This window comes from Lutra lutra, chromosome 3 (genome assembly GCF_902655055.1).
Source record: "Lutra lutra chromosome 3, mLutLut1.2, whole genome shotgun sequence".
NCBI lineage: Eukaryota > Metazoa > Chordata > Mammalia > Carnivora > Mustelidae > Lutra > Lutra lutra.
The window spans coordinates 188,915,457-188,935,248 of NC_062280.1; the positions used below are offsets into that span (position 1 = coordinate 188,915,457).

At 50.4% G+C, this 19,792-nt stretch overlaps 1 protein-coding gene across 1 annotated transcript in view; it reads right to left on the reverse strand.

Annotated features, from left to right (window-relative positions):
- The window catches only part of SLC15A1 (solute carrier family 15 member 1), a 45,213-nt gene extending 25,886 nt beyond the window's left edge, over positions 1-19,327 (reverse strand). Inside the window, exons 1-7 of the mRNA XM_047720277.1 lie at positions 19,188-19,327; positions 7,442-7,458; positions 6,942-7,023; positions 6,702-6,843; positions 5,671-5,790; positions 983-1,082; positions 668-758 (exon numbers count right to left, since the gene is read on the reverse strand). Coding sequence (XP_047576233.1) covers positions 668-758; positions 983-1,082; positions 5,671-5,790; positions 6,702-6,843; positions 6,942-7,023; positions 7,442-7,458; positions 19,188-19,308 — 673 coding nt within the window. The 5' untranslated portion in view covers positions 19,309-19,327. The remainder of the gene's footprint in view (positions 1-667; positions 759-982; positions 1,083-5,670; positions 5,791-6,701; positions 6,844-6,941; positions 7,024-7,441; positions 7,459-19,187) is intronic.
- Positions 19,328-19,792: the final 465 nt, after the last annotated feature.

A 19,792-nucleotide genomic window follows, 5' to 3' on the forward strand; every position in this document is an offset into this window, starting at 1 on the left:
GGAATACACAAATCCCCATAAAATGTTTTCTTTCATCGTTTAATCTGTTTTGCATGGTGTCTACCAGGAGGTCGTTTGAGTCCAGTCTCTCCCTGAATATTCCCTCCTTCCATGTAGGAAATTCACAAACTCTCGGTGGCGTGTCAGCCAGCGCAAAAATGTGCGGGCTGTTGATAGCTGCTGTCTCATTCTCTTTCCTGGGCAGTTTTTTTTAGAAATAGCTGAGATGAGAGGAACACAAAGAATAAAATTTTGCCCATTAAATTCTTCCTAGCTCGCTGAACGTCACCAGGAGCAAAGCTTGAAAAGCAAAAATGTCAACAATGACCCATCCAGGTGAGGTTTCCAAACTGCACCTCTTGTCTCATTCTTGACCGTGAACAAAGACTTTGCATTAATAATCATTTAGAAAAATTGATTGCTATCCTTGGGATGTTTTAGTTTCTTCAGTGGTCCTTGGGATCAGGGGGTCAATAAAGATCAGAAAAGACAAGAAGCTCATCTTCTGAATTTCCAAAGTGAACAGCGTGTATCCCATAGCAGAAGTGTAACGGGAGAAGAGGGACAAAATGAACACACGGAAAAAGGACTTAAGCTTTCCACCTGACTTTCTCTCCATAATTAAAAAGAGAAAAACAGAAGTCCTCTTCAGATATATATTTTTTACCTCTGAGGATGGGAGTGATGATAGTAGAAAGCAAGCTTCCAGCATTAATGGCCAAATAAAAGATGGAAAAGAATCTGTTTCTTTGTTTTTCCTGTAATAAGAAGGAAAAAAGTTACAATACGACTCTGGTTATCTATCAATGGATAAAATGTAATTGATGATCTGTCTTCACTTCTAACTTAGTTTTGGTCAGTATCCTACTTTCAAATGTCCTTGAAAAGAATCAAATGGAGAACAGACTTTGTGTCAGGGGAATGTGATTCCTGGACGTTTGTAACTCATTTATGTAGTTTCTATGAAGGCACGTGATCTTACCTGGCCCTCTTCAAACTGATCTCCACCAAATGCAGACACACAGGGCTTTATTCCTCCCGTTCCCAGAGCTATCAGGGCCAGGCCAATCATGGACAGTGCCCTAGGGGAAGGAGAGGGATTATTGCAGAAATGTAAGATTCTTTTTTTTTTTTTTTAAGGTAGGCTCCATACCCAGTGTGGAACCCAACGTGGGACTCGAACTCACAACCCTGAGAGCAAGACCCTGAGCTGAGATCCAGAGTCAGATGCTTAACTGACTGAGACGTCCAGGTGCCCCAGAAATATGAGATTCTTTTTTTTAAAAAAGATTTTATTTATTTATTACACAGAGAGAGATCACAAGTAGGCAGAGAGGCAGAGAGAGAGAGAGATAGAGGAGGAAGCAGGTTCTCCGCTGAGCAGAGAGCCCAATGCGGAACTCGATCCCAGGACCCTGAGATCATGACCTGAGCCGAAGGCAGAGGCTCAACCCACTGAGCCACCCAGGCACCCCAAAATATGAGATTCTTAAAAGCAAGAGCCTCTCTCTCCTTTAATGTCCCTCAGAAGACCAGGCACAGTGGCTTTTGGGTTCTTGGCCCCGATTTCCAATGTAGGGAGGGAGTTCCCCACACCACCAGCAAGCACTTCTCAGACACCAGCTGGGTGTCCTACAATTCAACTCCATTCTGACACTATCTACCCAGAGATGGAATCAGGCTCCGCAGGTGAAGGGCTCTGTCCTGTAAGACTGTCCTCCCCACCCTCTGGGCGCCTGGGTGGCTCAGTGGGTTGGGGCCTCTGCCTTCGGCTCAGGTCATGATCCCAGGTCCTGGGATCGGGCCCAGAGTCGGGCTCTCTGCTCGGCGGGGAGCCTGCATCCTCCTCTCTCTCTCTGCCTGCCTCTCTGCCTACTTGTGATCTCTGTCTGTCAAATAAATAAATAAAATCTTAAAAAAAAAAAAAGACTGCCCCCCCACAATAAGCCCCATCAGGTACCAGGTGCAAACCTAGGTGGTCACCTGGGCTTCTGACTAATGGATAAGGGTTGGAGGTTCCAAAGACCCTCTCCTTGAACTTCAGATGCCACTCACAAGTCCAGGTTGTTACTTGTACTTCTCACCTACTGGCTACAAATCGGTGATTCACACGACCTCCTCCTAGGGTCCAAGGAATTTGTTGGAGCTGCTCACAGAGCTCAGGAAATACTTAGATCACTGGTTTATTATGAAAGGATAGAACTTGGGAGCACCCAACTGGAAGAGATGGACAGGGCAGGGTAGGTGGGAAGGGGGACAGGGCTGCCATGCCCCCTCCAGGGCGCTCCTGCCCTCTACCTGAACTTGCTCACCGTGAAAGCTCTCCCTACCTAGTCCTATGGTTTTTATGGAGGCTTCATTACACAGACATGATTGATTAAATCACTGGCCACTGGATATTAATTCAATGTCCAGCCCCTCTTCTCCTCCATGGAGGTTGGGGAGTGGTGTGTGTGTGAATGAAAGCTCCAATCCCCTAATCATATAATTGGTTCTTTATTTTTTCTAGAATGTAATGCTTTTATTTTATTTTATTATTTTTTAAGTGTTCCAAAATTCATTGTTTATACACCACACCCAGCACTCCATGCAATACGTGCCTTCCATAATACCCACCACCAGTTGGGTGAGCCTGGTGGTAGGCACATAATTGGTTCTTTAAAAAGAAAAAACATTTATTTATTTATTTGAGAGAGAGAGTGCGAGGAGGGATAGAGAGATAGAGAGTATCTCAAGCAGACTCCACACTGAGCCCAGAACCAACACAAGGATCAATCCCAGGACCCTGAGATCATGACCTGAATGGAAACCAAGAGCCAGCCTCTTGGGGTGCTTGGGTGGCTCAGCTGGTTAAGCAGCTGCCTTTGGCTCAGGTCATGATCTCAGGGTCCTGGGATTGAGCCCCGCATCGGGCTCTCTGCTCAGCAGGGAGCCTGCTTCTCCCTCTCCCTCTGCCTGCTACTCTGCCTGCTTATGCTCTCTCTCTCTCTGTCAAATAAATAAATAAAATCTTAAAAAAAAAAAAGAGCCAGCCTCTTAACTGACTGAGCCACCCAGGCACCCCTCATGTGATTGGTTCTTTGGGCAGCCAGCCCCCATCCTTAGGTGGGGACCAAAAGTTACCTCATCAACATAACAAGAGACACTTCGTCCCTCTCCTCACTTAGTGAATTCCAAGGGATTTATTTATTTATTTATTTATTTTTAAAGATTTTATTTATTTAAATTGACACAAAGAGAGAGAGATCACAAGTAGGCAGAGAGGCAGGCAAAGGGAGAGGGAGAAGCAGGCTCTCCGCTGAGCAGAGAGCCCGATGCGGGGCTCGATCCCAGGACCCTGAGATCATGACCTGAGCCAAAGGCAAAGACTTATCCCACTGAGCCACCCAGGTGCCCTGCCAAGGGTCTTAGGAGGTCTGTGCCCCAAGCAGGGAAGACCAAATATATACTTTTTATGATAAATCACACTCTCACAGTAGTTAAACAGAAAAGGGGCTCAACCTGTTTGAGAAGATGATTCACAGGATTGTAGTCTTGACAGGTGAATGAAAGTTGAATTCATGGGCCTTCATGTTAATACCATTACCTACTATTTCGGAAATGCAGAGCAGTAGCTTGAATACTGAGCAAGGATTTATGTATGGGATTCTTCTGTAGCCTTATCATTCTTACTAAAAGAACGGGTAAGTGAAATATTTAAGCACTGTCTCCGGTACAGTCATAATAGACTCATAATAGTCATTAGAAGACATTGGAAAACACGACTTAATTACAAAGCAGAATATCAGGTACTATAGATGAGCTTAATCTGTTTACAGAGTACAGCAGACAGGAAAGAAGTAGAGCATAAGATTTATGACTATAATTTTTACAATAATAAAAGGGATTATTTATAGTAACAGAAGAGATTAAGGGTTAGTTACTTTTTTTTAAAGATTTTATTTACTTACTTGAGAGACAGAGTCAAGCAGGTGGAGTAGCAGAAGGAGAGTGAGAATCAGACTCCCTGTTGAGCAGGGAGCCCGACGTGGGGCTCGATCGCAGGACCCTGGGATCATGACCTGAGTCGAAGCCAGACACTTAACCAACTGAACCACTCAGGCACCCCAAGCCTTAGTTACTTTAATTTGTTATTTTCTAAGCTATCTGTAAGTATCTTACCTCCTGAATTGAAAAGGAAAAAAATCATTCATAGAATTTACCAACCCTCATTTGATCATTTTTGTTGGATTTACAGTACGTGCTACAAATTACAGGTTTTGTAAGTATTTATTCCATACCTTCCTGTTTGCAAATATGGCTTTTAAATGCTAAAAAATATTTCATGGAACAGAGAAAGTCAAGAAAGATACTGCACATAGAAAGGACCCTTGAAAGTACCATGCTTGTCTACTTGAATTAATTGAAGGATTTCTTTCCTTTGCCTTTTAATAGAATTTCTGCTCCATGCTGTCACTCCAAGCATTCTTTTTTATTTCGTGTTTTTCTTCTTTTTTGTTTTCTTCACTTCAAGCACTTTAAATGACAACCAAAAACAACCAATTGGATATGATACTCCCTGCACTCTTGTAGGCATGCCGTAATTCTAACTCCACGAAATACACCCAGTAGCTAAGCTTTCTTGAGCACTTCTCACTTGCCAGGCCACGTGTAGGCACTCACCTGGACTACAAGAGTCCCACACGAGGTAGGCAGCAGTAAAACGAAAAGACCTGAGCACAGAGGTTAAGAAATTTGCTCAAGGTCACACAGCTAGTAAAAGGCACAGTCAGCATTTGAACCCACTTAGCCTGGCTCCAAAGTCTCTGTTGTTAATTGATATTATAGAAGAGACAGCAGAGGCACGAGGAAGATGGGCTGCCCGGAACTTTCGGCTCCTCCGTGGGTAGCTGGGCATCAGATGTTGGAAGTCTGAGCTGCCCACCTGGGCATGAAGCCACTCCCTTCCACCAACACAGTGCACTGTGGGCACCACGGGTGTTGCCACGAGGGACTTGGTCTAAACAGTAATATGATTGACTAACAACAGACCAGAAGCATAGGAATTACAGAGACTAATTTGAATTTCAGTGACTACTTTCTCAACCCATAAGATGGTTTAGTCATAGATCAAGGAACTGAGGCACAAGAACCAGAAGCAAAATAAATCCTTATAAGTTATCTACTGGGCCAGACTACAGTAATGGGAAATTAATCTCCCAGAGGAACATTTGTCAATAGCCCTTTCTATCAAGAACTCAGAACAACAGGGCTGGATCAAATACTTACAAAAGCAAATTGCTGAAAAATAAGCAGAAGTTTGGTACGAGAAGACAACCAAAGGTACAGAGTCTTGAGGAAACCTGGCACAATTAGGGATCCAGGTTCATGGGAGTTATGTCCCTCTAGGGAAGATCAAGATTAACCCAAGTATTCCGTACGCTGACCAGGTCTCGTGTTGAGATGGACCCGAGACAGCAAGCCATCAAGCGAGCCATGATCCCGGACAACTTTGAGGATGGTGACATTGGAATACCCAACTCTTAGTCAACTAAACAGCTGTCTCTCTGCTCATGAGGGAGGAAAGACCTTACACTTATGGTGAAGTTCAAGGAAAAAGACCAAACATTTGAGCACCAAGGAAGCCACCAGTGGCCGGGTGGGGTAGGGCAACAAGTAACGTCAACTCACACATGCACAGAAAGGTTGTCGGGGATTCCATCATGGTTGAAGTCCGTGAGGTCATTAATTGAGCTCACTGCGGTGACTGCCTGTCCAATGGTGTAGACAATGGAGAGCGACACAATTGTCCTGTGTTGAAACGGGTTAAGAGAATCCAAGTTAGTTGTGCAAGACCCGTCCACTTCCTCTTCTCCCACAGAAAGTCCTCCTGCTTCAAAATGCAAGAGCCCAGTCATGCGTATGCTCGTTGCTCAAACCTGAGTCAGGCTGGTAACTCTCGGAAAGGCAGGCTGCTGGACAATCTGTCGCTCGGCTGGCAAGAGTCCAGCAACATTGGTTGGAGCCAGGGGAAGGGGGAAAGGTCTGTTTCATCTTTGAACTACTTGAAAAACACAATGTTTTCTTCTACCTGACTACTGAAGTGAGAACATCTATGATTAAACAGTAAGAGAGACTTACCTTGTGCCTGGTAATAATATTTGGCCTGGAGTGGACCATGGGTTATTTTTGTATTGTATTGAATTCTTTTGAGATAGTCTGTGAATTTGGCCCACAAGAGCCTCCACTGACTCGCTCATTAAGTCCTAGAGACTTCTCGGTAACTATCTATTGGGTACACTCTTGGAGCTGTTCCTCCAGATCTGGGTGAGCGCCCCATGTCCTCTCTGCCCAGTGAGCCATGTGAGCCTTCCAGTAGCAAGCATATATATCGGGGAACTTCCGTGTTCTCTAGACCTTAATTCCGTGCCTCACACATGATTAATGATGGATAGTATCCCTGTTACTATTTCAAGTGGAGACAAAGATATTATTGTTCGGAGGAGGGAAAAAACTCACCAGCGTTACCTGCATTCTCACTGCTCAATGCCAGGCACTGTACTAGACTCTGGGGATAGGATCTGAGCCAAAACACTGCCTAGCAGGTGCTCCTAAGAGTTTGATGTGCCTTGATTCTTTGTTCCCACCATCCATCATTCCAAACCACAAAGCTTATCATTCCTTTGGGCTTATTTCTTCACAAGGAAGCTATAAACACTCACTTGAACTTTCCCAGCCAGGAGTCAGCGATCAATGCGCCCAGAATCGGCGTCAGGTAGCACAGAGCCACAAACGTGTGGTAGATGGCCGTGGACAGATTATCATCCCATCCGATGAACCGTCTGAAGTATAGAATCAGGAGGGCTTTTGGCAGAGGGCAAGGGGAGTGGGAGGGGAGACAAAGTTAGGAACTGTGGTAACTCAGGCTCTTTGCTCAAGGGGAGAAGGGTGAAAATCATTACCTCGCATTCCATAGTAGGAAAATCTTTCACAGAACTCATTGACCACGATGAAGAAGATGCTTAAGGGATAACCAAAGCAACTCTGACAAAGGAAAAGAAAAGGAAACGGTGTAAGATTGAACATGCTCCTCACTGGGCCATGGTCACAGACAAAGCTAACGGCACGAAAAGTAGTTGATGCGTATTTAGTAACTTGGCACTGACTGACTAACCAGAAGTGGATCTAGAATTCAGAAATTTTTATGCCCTCACACACCACACAGATACAATAGTGAGATAAAGCATCTAGTTTTTTCGTTCATTCGAGAAGGACTAGACATTAGCATTTCCTCAAGAGAAGAAATGTCACACAGAAACTCAGGACTGTTCCCGCACTGATTCACGTGGATGATAGACATCTGGTAAGTGGAGGGAGCACAGCTGTGAACTTAAACGAGCAGAATGGACTGGAATTTGCCAAATGAAGCTATGCAGAGAAGAAAAAAAAAAAGGATACTCACCCGAGACTTCGACATCCCTGAAAGAAAACCAAAACATCACTATTAGGTAATTAAAATATTTTTGCTAAGGCCGCGCTCGGACTCTCTGACTTCTCAGGCAGACAGACGTGCTGTCCAGACCCTTCCAGCTTTCTCTGGCGAGTGGGGCCTGGCATCGGATTTTCTTTTAATTAGCTCTGCTGGCCATTCTCATTGTGGTCAGACTTGAAAGTCAGAGGCTTCGAGAATGGTGCCAAAGCCATTTCCTCCTTGAAACACTTCAAGGGCTGCTCATTGGCCACAGGATGAAATCCAAACCTTTTTGCATGCCTTTCATGATCTCATGCTGTCAGTGGGGTTTGGTGGGGATACAGTGAGGGAAATATGAAATGCCACAGGGGGCCTAACACAGCGAGGATTCGACCAGCTTTCCCCTTACCTGTGATGGCCTTCCTTCCAGCCCCTTCAGCACCCAGACAGGCCTCCTGCCCTTGCCAGCTCTCAGTTTGCTGAGCACGCGGGGCGCCCACCCAGAGTCCTTAATGCACAAGACCGTACGTAACTCCTAAGTCAGCCCCTGCCCCTTCCTACACCTGTCATCCACCTGGCCATAGAGGACCTTCACAGAGCCCTGTCTGCCTCCCTGTGCTCCCAGAGCTCAGTGGTTTACATCTTTGGCTTCCCTCTAGGGGTGTCCATCTCCCCACCCCCGACATCGTTTCCAGTGCCGACCACAGAGCAGGGCCTTATTGTCCGAAGAGGGAATTGGAAGAGCAGGAAGGAAAAAAACGTGAGCTTCCAAGTGAGTCAGTGCAAACCCAGCGTTGTTGACTCGACCTTCTAGATCCTAGGCGTACCCATCATGCCCACCGGCCCAGCCCCTGCTCTAGTCTCCCCTGAAATTTGACGACAGCTGACCCATACCTTGTCTCAAGGCATTTCCCTGCCCCAGAGCAAGGTCCTGTAGCTACCCGTGCCTGTCACAGAGCCCCTCCCCGGATCCTAGAATCCTTTGTTTTGGGGAACCCTTGAGCGCTCCCTGCCTCTGTTACGCATCAGTGACCCCATGGAATGGTCCTCAAACTTCAGTGGGCCCCAGAATCACCAGGGGGGCCTGTGAGAGCAGGTTGCCGAACCCCACACTCTCAGCGGCTGACTCTGGGGTGGGGGGACGGCCCCCGGAGTCTGCATGTGTCACAAGTCCCACAGGTGATGTCCCCGCTGGTTCAGAGACACCCCCCACGCCGGAGAACCACCCACAGGCCGCGATGTTGCTTGACTGATCCGCAGAAGTCGGCTTTATTACCTCCCCCGCCCCAAGCCCCGCAGAGACACCCTGTCCCTGCCGCCCGGAGCAGAAAGCCAATACAGAAGCTGGCCTGTCGCCTCGCATTCTCGTTATGGGCCCGCCCTGAGCCCCAGCCCACATGAAACAAAACCCTGTGCTTGGCCCAGACCCTGGCGGTGGTCCAGGCCCCCAGCCACCCCCCTTGTGGGCCGGGGCCTGGTTCCTGATTCTGGTCGTGCTGCGCTGTGGGCACCGGACTTCCCCAGCTCTGCGTGGCCCCAGGCCTCACGCCACAAGGTCTTGCTTTTGCCGTCTCGAGAGCAGTGGTGCTCCTTCAGTCCTCGTCCTAAGGCTGGGAAGAACTTGTCCTGGGCACCCGGGGCCCCAGGCCCCACTCCTGCCATCTATAAAGTTCTGGAAGGAGATTCTTCGACACGGATAGTCTGGTTGTCTCCCCAGTCAGACTTCCTTGTGGGCAGGAGCTGCTTGGAGAGGCGGCAGGTGAAGTGTGTGGGCTTGGGGAGAGGACGTGTGGCTGAATCACACTTGTGTGGCTTTCCAGCTGTGACCGGGGACGAGCCCAGCTTCCCTCCAGAGAGCCCGCCTGTCAGAGGCAGGCTTGGCCTTCACAGGACCGGTGTAACAGTTCCAAGTGCGAAGCCCCCAGCCCAGGCCTGGTGCCTCACTCAGGAAGATGCTGCTACCTCGGAGTCCTCAGCGCTCCACAGGGTGGAAATCGAGAGTTTGTTGAATGAGTAAGTATTCCAGAGGATCAGTCATATCCATCATGGCGTCCCACGTTCGGATCCTGGCCCCAGCCTCCTTCTGCCTGCGAGGCCGCCCCACGTGCATGTCGTCCCTGCGATGCCCACAGGGTTTGGCCAGTGGGGAGCCCTGGAGGGTGAGCAGAGGGGTCCCTGCCTCCTCCCCAGAAATCACCTCAGACAGCTACACCCTCAAGACACAGTCGCGGCTCCTCTGAAGTAGGCCTTCCTCACACAACCCTCTTTTCAGGCTCTGGTCACAGATTTGAACCACTTCCTGGGGGTGGTCACTGAGACCACTACTCCGGGCACCTGCACGGACATCGATGGCTCCCTGTACCCCTCCCCCAGCCTTTTCCAAAATGTGTGTGTGTGTGTGTGTGTGTGTGTGTGTGACTAATCCCTCCTATTCCGAGTGTGCCTTCTGTGTCCGGATGGGACCGTGACTGCGGCAGGCCACAAGCCAGCTTTCGTCGCCAGCCTGGGGACTGCCACTCGCCAGTGGAATAAAAGACCCGGTCAGGAGCACGCATTTCTGAACAAATGCCCACCGACAAGGCCGGCTTCACTGCGGCGGAGCCCCGTCTTCTAGAGGAAACCGCAGATGCGCTGCCTGGTTTTGCTCCCGATAACGTGCTCTCCCTACCATCTCCCCACACACCGGACGGAGCAAGCTGAGCACCCCTGCCCTGGGTTCAGACAGGTCTTTGCCCTAGGCCTTGACAGAAAAGCAGGAGGGAGGCCCAAAGACACAAACCCAACAGAGACAGCCTGGAGCTTTCCCGCAATTGTTCCTCCCCCGTGGTTTCTCAGGACACGGTAGCACCTATAATTTTTTTTCAAGATTTATCTATTTTAGAGAGAGTAAGAGATAGTGAGGGGAGGGGCAGAGGGAGAGAATCCTTACGCTGACTCCCCGTGGAACGTGGAGCCCGACGCGGGGCTCGATCCCACGACCCAGAGATCATGACATGAGCCAAAACCAAGTCAGGCGCTTAATCAACTGAACCACCCAGGTGCCCCACACCTATCATTTTTCGGGAAAAAAAATACTGTTTACCATTATTATTTGGCGAACAGTGGGCGCTAAAGGTTTTGTCTACTTCAAACATAACCGGTTATGGAAAAGAGAGCTTCGCTGTTGTTCCAGCAACCATCACACTCAGAACTACGAAATGGCAGGTGAAACCCCAAGCTCACCCCGGTGAACACCTGAGATTTCGTACCCAGCCATCGCCCAGGACGCTCGTTATTTTCTGAAAGGTGCGCATTCCAAAGAGCAACTCTGATTATTGGGGGTCAGAGGTTGCCAACCTCTTCTGTTGCGGAACTCAGGGCTCCTGGTGGATGGACAGTGCAGTCAGCATTTCTTATCTCACATCTGTGTCAACAGAGTCGCTCTCTGAGAAAGCTCAAGGGCGTGGACGGGGAGCCTTATCCGTCCGTATCCTGACAGTACATCTAATCAGCGAGTTTGAGTGGCCGGCGGTGCTGGCATCATCCGTGGGTCACTTGGGTGTGAGTGCTGATCGGAGTCAATAAAGCAGCTTAGAATCAGGTGTGCCAGGAGCGGGCACAGAGTCCGCTCTGGCTCCTATTTTTATTCAAGGCTTAGCAGTGCATTTGTCTTCCTTTTGGCTAAAGAATTTAACAAGATAAGTGTGCATTAGACGTTTCTGTGGTTACTGGCTTAGAGAGATAGGAGGCAAAACCAAGGAAGACGCTCTACTAGTAATTTCCCACTACCTAACGAAATCTCTTCATTTCATTTCTTACTATCTAACAAAGCACATTCCGTATTTTGGACCATTTAGGGATGGGAATTCTAACTGTAATGGCTCATGTTCAGAAATTAAGAATTCTCTCAGCAACATGATGGGCGTGAAGAGTGCATTTCTAGGACTTGGACTTGGGAGGTTGGAAGGAATGAAGAAGCTGCCCCTGTCTGAGCAGCTCTTACCTTTGGGCAGAGAGGAAACTCCTCTCCACCACCACCAAGAGCAAAATTGAGGGAGTAAGCTACGTATTGCATTCAGGAATGAAACTCCTGCATGGGTGGCCGGCAGAAACAGTGGTCCGCAAGATGTCCGTGTCCTGACCCTGGAGCTAGTGATGTGTTACCTTCCACGGCCAGGGGACTCTGCAGATTCGACTAAGTTAAAGACTGTGAGATGGGGAGTTTATCCTGGATTATCTGGTGGCCCCAGTGTAATCCCATGGGTCCTTAAAAGAGCCAAAAGAGGAGATGTGAAGAAGGAAACAGAGGTTGGAGCGATGGTGATTTCTAGAAGGCCAACATGAGCCAAGGAATGTGGCAGCTTCTAGAAGCTGGAAAAGACAAGGAACCAGATTCTCCCCCATAGCCTCCAGAAGAAACACAGCCCTACGGACACCTAGATTTTAGCTCAGTGAGACCCATGCAGACTTCTGACCTCCAGAACTGCGAGATAAGAAATCCGTGTTTTTAAGTCACTAACTTTGTGATAGTGTGTGACAACGGCTGATAGGAAATAAATAAGGATTTGCCGCAAGCTCTGTACATGGAGGTCTTTATCGCTCAATCCCTCACTGTTCACATAGAACTAAGACTCAAACCTCCAGCAAGCCTTATTTGCCTGCAAAGTGCTCTTTTTTTTTTTTTTAAAGATTTTATTTATTTATTTGACAGAGAGAGATCACAAGTAGATGGAGAGGCAGGCAGAGAGAGAGAGAGGGAAGCAGGATCTCCACTGAGCAGAGAACCCGATGCGGGACTCGATCCCAGGACCCCGAGATCATGACCTGAGCCGAAGGCAGCGGCTTAACCCACTGAGCCACCCAGGCGCCCCCAAAGTGCTCTTTTTTCAAATAATTCTTTCCCTTAGCTACATTTTCTGTCTGGGGGTTCAGGAGTCCTGTCCCATGCTTGTTCAATGGGATCTGGTAGCATCCTTCCTTGCTCTAAGATCTGCAGGTCTACTCTCCACGAGCTGGCCGTATAGACGATGCCGCCTTCCAGGGCCACTGCAAAGAAGGAGGCGGTCTGAAAATGGTTTCATAAACCAGGAGGATAATGAGTTAAGTTGATCAAGCCTGGATTCTTTTAGGTGGAAGGGCATGGGCCGTGGGGAGTGGGAGGGAAGCCTTTGCTTGGGGACACCCTTCCTAATCGTGTGGCTTTACGGATTCAAAGTGGTCAACCTCTGGCCCGCCATTCCTTCACCGAGAGATGAAGGCCGTCTTTGCAAGTTGGTTGGTAAGATCAGATCTGCCTCAATGAAATGAACTTTGCTCTTCACGGCATCCTGGAAAGACAGATGTGTGGCAGGGACTGATATAAGATGAAAATATGGGCAAGACCTTGCGATGGGGGACCCCGGCAGGGCTGAGAAGGGCCCTCAAAGAAAGAGGCAGTCCTTATGACACCGTCCTGGGAAACGAGGCCACGGGGATGAGCAGGTTGTGGACAGGGGAAAGCCAGTCTTCTTAAACACAAGCCACAGGAACAACCACTGATTTTTAATTAAGCTGCTTTTTTGAACAAGCGGCACTACGGTGTGCCACGTGGGTGTGGCTGTAGGGGTTTCGGGATGCTGTTTAATTCCCCGCTGCTGTGGTTCTAAAGTGTGATCTCTGGCCCAGCAGCAGCAGCTCCTGGGAACCCATCAGGAGTGCACACTCTCAGGTCCATCCCAGACCTACCCAATTCGAAAATCCCCGGGGAAGGCCCCACCATCTGTATAGGATCAGGCCCGCCGCGGTCTGGGAGCCCCTCATTGCTCCAGAGCGATGCTGGGGAGCAGGCGAGGAAGGGGTCCTGTGTGAAGGTATGTTGTGGTTCGGGGCCAGGCGATCGGCTCCTCTGATGTGATTCTGGCTGTGACGAGCAGATGCCTTGTCCCAACCTTCCCCGTCTCCCTTCACCCCAGCGGACCTGAGCGTCCTCAGACGGAGCGATTCAGGATGGCTCTCTGGTGCCTGTAAGGTCAGACCTGCCACTTGGCACAGCATACCAGCCCTCCAGCATCCGACTTCCAGCTTCCCCCACCCTGCCTGTCAGGCTGCACGACTTCCATTCTCTCTCCACACCAGGCTCCTTCAGAGCCTCTGTTGCCATTAGGGCAGTTAGCATCTCACCCCTCCCCTTGGCCTCCCAGATACTCTCTCTTCCTTTTAGATTTCTCTTTTCTTAAATAAAGATTTTATTTATTTATCTGAGAAAGAGAGAGAGAATGGAAGCACAAGTAAGAGGGAGGGGAAGAGGGAGAGGGAGAAGCAGAGCAGGGAGCCTGATGCAGGGCTCGATCCCAGGACCTGAGTCAAAGCCAGATGCTTAACCTACTGAGCCACCCAGGTACCCCCTTTTAGATTTCTTTAGTCTTTTTACAACTGCCCTGACAGAGCGCCATTGTTCTGACTTCTGAACCAACAGAAGTCATAGAGCCTTACATACCAGAGATCCCTCCCCACCTTTCCGGTGTGAAAATCAAGTGTGCACCTTCAAAAAGAGCCCAGCAGGGTGTAGGCTCAGGGTCACTGCGGTGGACCTGAGTTGAGGTGACAGGAGGCATGGGGGCTGGGGGCAGGCAGGAAGGGGCTGAGTGCCTTGTGTGGCACACTTGGTTTGTTTTTTTCCAAAAATCGATCAACTTTGATTAAGAAGCAGCACTCTTCTTTTCTGAAATGGGCTAGTCCCGGACCGTGGTCAGGTTAGCTTTAGGACAAGTGTTGTGCCTGTCGTCCAGGCCCTGGTTTCTGGAGTGATCCACCCTGAGGTTGTTTCTTGCCCGACTTGATCATTATTTTTCTTACTTGGCTCTGTCGCCTCATTCCCGCCCTGAGGGCCCCTGCTGCTGCATCTGGCATTTGTGTGCCTGTGAGAGGACCGTGATTATTTAAGCCGGAGACTGCCCCGGGGAGGCAAGGTTGGGCTGGAGGACTGTGGCTTGGGTCCAACAAGAAAAGGTGTCCCTGGGTGGAGCACGGGCTGCATTCCAGCCCCACGGGCCCTCACACAGGGTACCGCCTGCACGTCGATGGCCAGGTCCTGCCCATCTTCTATTCTGTTCTTGTTGTTGTTTTTAGTAGAAATACTCTTTTCCACAAATACGGTCTTCCCCACTAAAGGACAATCTATCTTTCCTCTGCTCCGTCAGCAAACGACTACACCACCAGGACACACGGATGTCGGTTTCCAGAATGCCAGTTCAACCAAGTTACCCCCGGGAAAAGCAAATGAGTTATTGCTCCTTTGAGAACTAGGAATGTCAACTAAACCCGAATTACATGAAGCTAAACACGGGGAAACCAGGCTGATGGGAGCATATAGGTCTCATTAAGTGACGCTGGCACGGTGCCGCTGAGGGGACCAGCTCAGTCTGGGGGCGCTGGTGTCCCTGTTTCCATACAGGCCACACGGGCCAGAGGCATGATGAGGCCAGCCGGTGAGAAGACAGGAGCAGAGTCGAGAACTGCTCAGCTCTATGTGGTTCACAGGTGTGTCGCCCCCTTGTTGTGGGAGCGGGACTGCTGGGACCGGGCTTCCCTGGAGGGTCGGCCTCGGATCTTTGATGATGAGCAGCCAAGCCTCACCCTTGTGTCGTCCTGGGCGGTCGCCTCTTATCCTTTCACTATCATCACGGAAGAATGTGGAATGTTCCTCAGAGTCCACCCTTGTTTTTATATCCTTCATCAGCTCACCTGGGACACCCACCCACATTCTCTGCTGCCAGGGATAGGATCGAGATGCCATTGGGTCAGAGAGCAGCTGCAGCACAGAGAGGTGTTAGCGGTGTGAGGGTGACCAGCTGAGTGACCAGTGCCCCACCCCCACCCTGGCCCCACCCTGATGTTAGTTCATGACTGGAAAAAATGCTTATGATCACAGGAAGTGTGAAGTTAGGCTACAAAGTGATCTACAGCACCTCCACTCCCCCACCCCCACCCAGTGATATTTAGGCTGTACATGGCTTCATCCCTATCATGAGAATATCTCTAAGAAATTTCTGGAATGGTAAAATATGGGCATTTTAAAGATTTATTCATTTATTAGAAAGAGAGAGAGATGAATGAGGGGAGAGGCAGAGGGAGAGAGAGAGAAGCAGACTCCCCACTGGGTGTGGAGCCCAATGATCTCAACCCTGAGATCATGGCCTGAGCTGAAATCAAGAGTCAGAAGCTTAAATGACTGAGCCACCCACATGCCCCAATAAATGGCTGTTTAGAACTGACTAGCGCTATACCCCCAAATCCACCTGTCTTGCTAGGAAAGATACTAATCATTACATGTAGCACCTTAGCTGAAGATGGAGACCACAGTGGCGTCCTTTTTATACACGAAGAATAATTCCTGCCTAAAGTCATATATAAGCCGCATACATCTTTCAGAACAATATTTTATTACCGCATGCACTGGGTTGAATAGTGTCCCCCAAAACTCATGTCCTTCCTCGAATCTCAGATTGTGACCTTCTTTGAAAACAGGAACTTTCCAGATGTAATGAGTTGGGATGAGGTCATGTTGGAAAAAGGTGGGTCCCTAACCCCACATGTTTGGTGTTCTTTTTTTTTTTTTTAAGATTTTTTTTTTTTTTTTTTTTTTTGACAGATAGAGATCACAGGTAGGCAGCGAGGCAGGCAGAGAGAGAGAGGAGGAAGTGGGCTCCCTGCCGAGCAGAGAGCCCGATGCGGGGCTCGATCCCAGGACCCTGGAATCATGACCTGAGCTGAAGGCAGAGGCTTTAACCCACTGAGCCACCCAGGCGCCCCATGTTTGGTGTTCTTAAGAGAAGACAGGCTTGTGAAGACAGAGCTTCACAGAGGGGAGGTGACGTGAAGACACGTGGGGGGAAAATGGCCACGTAATGATGAAGACAGACTGGAGTGACCCATCTCTAAGCCAAAGAACACCAAGAACCGTGGACAACACCAAAGCTACGTGAAAGGCATGGAGTAGATTTTTTTATAGCCTTCAGAGAGCACATGGCCTTGCAGACACTTTGAATTTGGATTTCCAGCCTCCAGAACTGTGAGACTACATTTCTGCTATTATTATTTTTAAAGATTTTATTTATTTATTTGACAGAGAGATAGAGAGTGCGCAAGTAAGCAGAGTGGCAGGCAGAAGGAGAGGGAGAAGCAGGCTTTCTGCCAAGCAGGGAGCCAGACACAAGGCTCGATCCCAGGACCCTGGGATCATGATCTGAGCCAAAGGCAACTGCTTAACTGACTGAGCCACCCAGACGCCCCACTTCTTCTGTTTCAAACAATCCAGTTTGTGATACTTTTGTTACAGCAGCCACAGGAAACTCGTACACCGTGTGAGCTGACATGTTTTGATGAACTGAGGAAAAAGGTTTGCTCTTCCAAGAACATCTCAAATGGACTTTCTGATATGTCCTGCTAGAGCTTACAATAAAATCTTGCCCCTTGAAGCAGAATGTAGAAGTTTCAAGAGCCTGGTCTGTGAGCTTTCAATGGGTCTTCTTATGTGAGTACATTCTATGAATTTTCTAGTCTTAAGACTGATTCTTGAACCAAGCTTTCCTTGGGGTATGTGCTCAGTTTCACATGTCCCCACACAACAACTGGATGGCTCTACACCCTCTCCAATGACAGGCTCCTTTCAGGAGGCCCATGGGAGGCCCTGGCTGGTGTCCAGGCTCAGAGGAACTAGGTCTTCCTCCTTCTCCAGAAAGTTTGTGGAAGATGCTATCTCTTCCCCTTGGGGCCACTTTCTAACTGCTGAGACTGTCCTTTAACTCTGCACCACCTACAGATGGTAGCCGTACTTGTTCTGAGGCTTGGCGGCGAGCAGAGGCATGGGGGTGAGCAGAGGCACAGCATGGTCTGTCTGACCCGGCCCCCTTCGCAGCAACCCCATGAGATGACCCACCATCCAGGTGATACATTCCTGGGCTCTGAAACCAAGAGACGACGTTACAAAACAGAGGTTCCCGGGTTCTTTATGTTGCAACCCAGGATTCTGAGTCAGTGGTTCTCACTCGTTTGCAGATAATGTGCAGACCCAGGGCTGCCTCCCTCTGACCGGACCGCGGGACCCCCAGGCTGAGGGACGAGGCGGTGGAGGCGACCAAGTGCTAAAGATCTATTCTCAAGAGGAGAGGTTACTGCTACCTTTTATTTAAAAATCCTTTAAAAAATCCTTTGTTCTACTTATTACCTAAACTTAGATATTGAAACTGTAGGACTTGAGTAAACATAAAACTGGTGTGTGGGTATAATGCTACTCACATGCTATGCTAATCTCAGTTGGAATAACAACAACAAAAAAAGCCACCACTGAAGGACCGATTTGCAAACTGGAAAGAATTCATTTAGGAGAACACTTCAGAAGCTAACAGTGTTCATTCACCAGTAACCAGGCTGCCCACAGCTAGCCTGATCAGAAGTATTTTAGGAAAGTCCAAACTTAGCACAGATGCTTCTCAGGTATTTGTATCTAAAAATCGAATAACTACTCAGAGCACCTCCTGGAGAAGTCACATGGAGTGACAAGCAAATGATGGGGGAGGTAAGGATCCAGAACTCCAGCCCAGGAGTTTATCAGCTGGTGAAGCACACACCACTGACAGCCTCTCCCTCCCCAAGGGCGGCTGTAGCATCTTTCTGGAAAAGGCACAGGTGGCCACCACTAGAAGCCCCGAGAGTGAACCGGGATGCAACTCGGTACAGTGAAACATTTGAGCTTGTCACAGTGGTGCACCCCCTGGTTCCACACTCGTACACAGCCTGATACGACCACGGAGGTTGCTACCAATACTTCTAGTGGCTGAGGAAGTCGAAGCCCGAAGAGTTTAATTTACTGACACCAAATCATAGAGGTAGCACATGGTAGACGGGAACAGAATTGCGAGCTGGTCAAAGCCGGACCTGGTTCTCTCAGCCATGCGGCCACATTGGACCTGCCTGGGCTCATCCGGGGCATGACTTTGGGGGAGTCCCTTGACCTGCTTTCTCCATCTTTAAGGGAGAAGAGGGCTGGGACGATGGGCTCTGCTCTCTGCTTCTGCATCCTGTCCCCGGGGTCTGCTCTGAAGCAGGCGGGATTAAGATCTTTCCTCCAGGTGCTGCGGCCGCTCCACGCCCGCGGGGACTAGCTACTCTCCTTGAGGGCCTTCTGCTGAAGCCTCAGGACAGTGGCAAGATGGTTAAGAAGGGCCAGCGAGGGCCCCCAGTTCCCCTGGGGCCAGGCAGGGAGCTGCGGGGTCGCCTGGCCAGCCACGGGCAAGGGAGGTGCCAAGGCAGCCACTAAGCGCCCGCCCGCTGGTTAGAGGGTCTGGGGTCCTGCCATCACGTGCGCGACCCCGTCCAGTTTCAAGCCCAATCCCAGCCACAGGCTGAGAACACGGGGACCGGGATTCCCAGCAGGAGGCCAGGTCAAGGTGACGGTATCGATTCCTCCCACCTCTGAGTCTGGGCGCCTCCGGCTCTCCCGGTTTCGCGCAGAGACCGAGATCCGGGCTGGCGACTTCCCCGCAGCCCGAGGGACCCGGTTCTCCCGACCCCTGGTCGCTTCCCACCCCCGCGGCGTGCACCCGTCCGCGGCTCCAGGCCTCCCGCGCACATCTGCCGGCCGCCGGCGACAGCGGGGACCAGTGTTGCAGCCGAGCCGAGCCCCGCGGCGCCCCCTGTGCATCGACCCCAGCGCGCAGCCCCCGCACCTCCCCCCCCCGCCCCGCTCCCCGGAGACCCCGCGCCTGGCCGCGCCACCTACCCATGGTGGCGGCTCCGAGGGCTCCGGCGACGACTGGCAAGCGGGCAGTCCAGGAGAGAGGACTTTTCTTTTTTTCTTTTAAGGTGTTGGTCTTATAACTTTGTTTCCAGGCCCTGCCCATCCACCTGTGCAGCTGGAGGTGTGCAGGCGGGGCGGCCAGGCTCCACCCTCGGAGGCGGGGGCCCACAGGGAGCAGAGGTGAGCGCCCCTTGAGCCCCAAGCGAGGGGACAGCCTACAGGGTCCAGCCCCGGGACTCCCCCGTCTCGCCCCAGGCCCTTGGGGGCGGGCACAGCGCCGGTGACAGGAGCGACGGCCAGAAACCCGGGCTAGAGACGCCCCAACGTGGGCGCCCAGCGGGCCCCCGCCAGGAGGGCTTGTGACAATGCAGGTTCCCCGGCCTCCCCGCCGATTGGCTGGCTCGGTAGGGCAAGGTGCGGCCTGAGAATCTGCATTTCTAACCAGTTCTAAGGGGATGCCCCTGCTGCTCCAGGGACCCCACGCTGGAAACCACTAGGCTGGGGAAACACCACTTCTGTGTGAGGAAGCAAAACTGGGTGCAACCCTGGTCCGTGGTCCCTGTGCACGCGCGCGCGTGTGGGGCTTT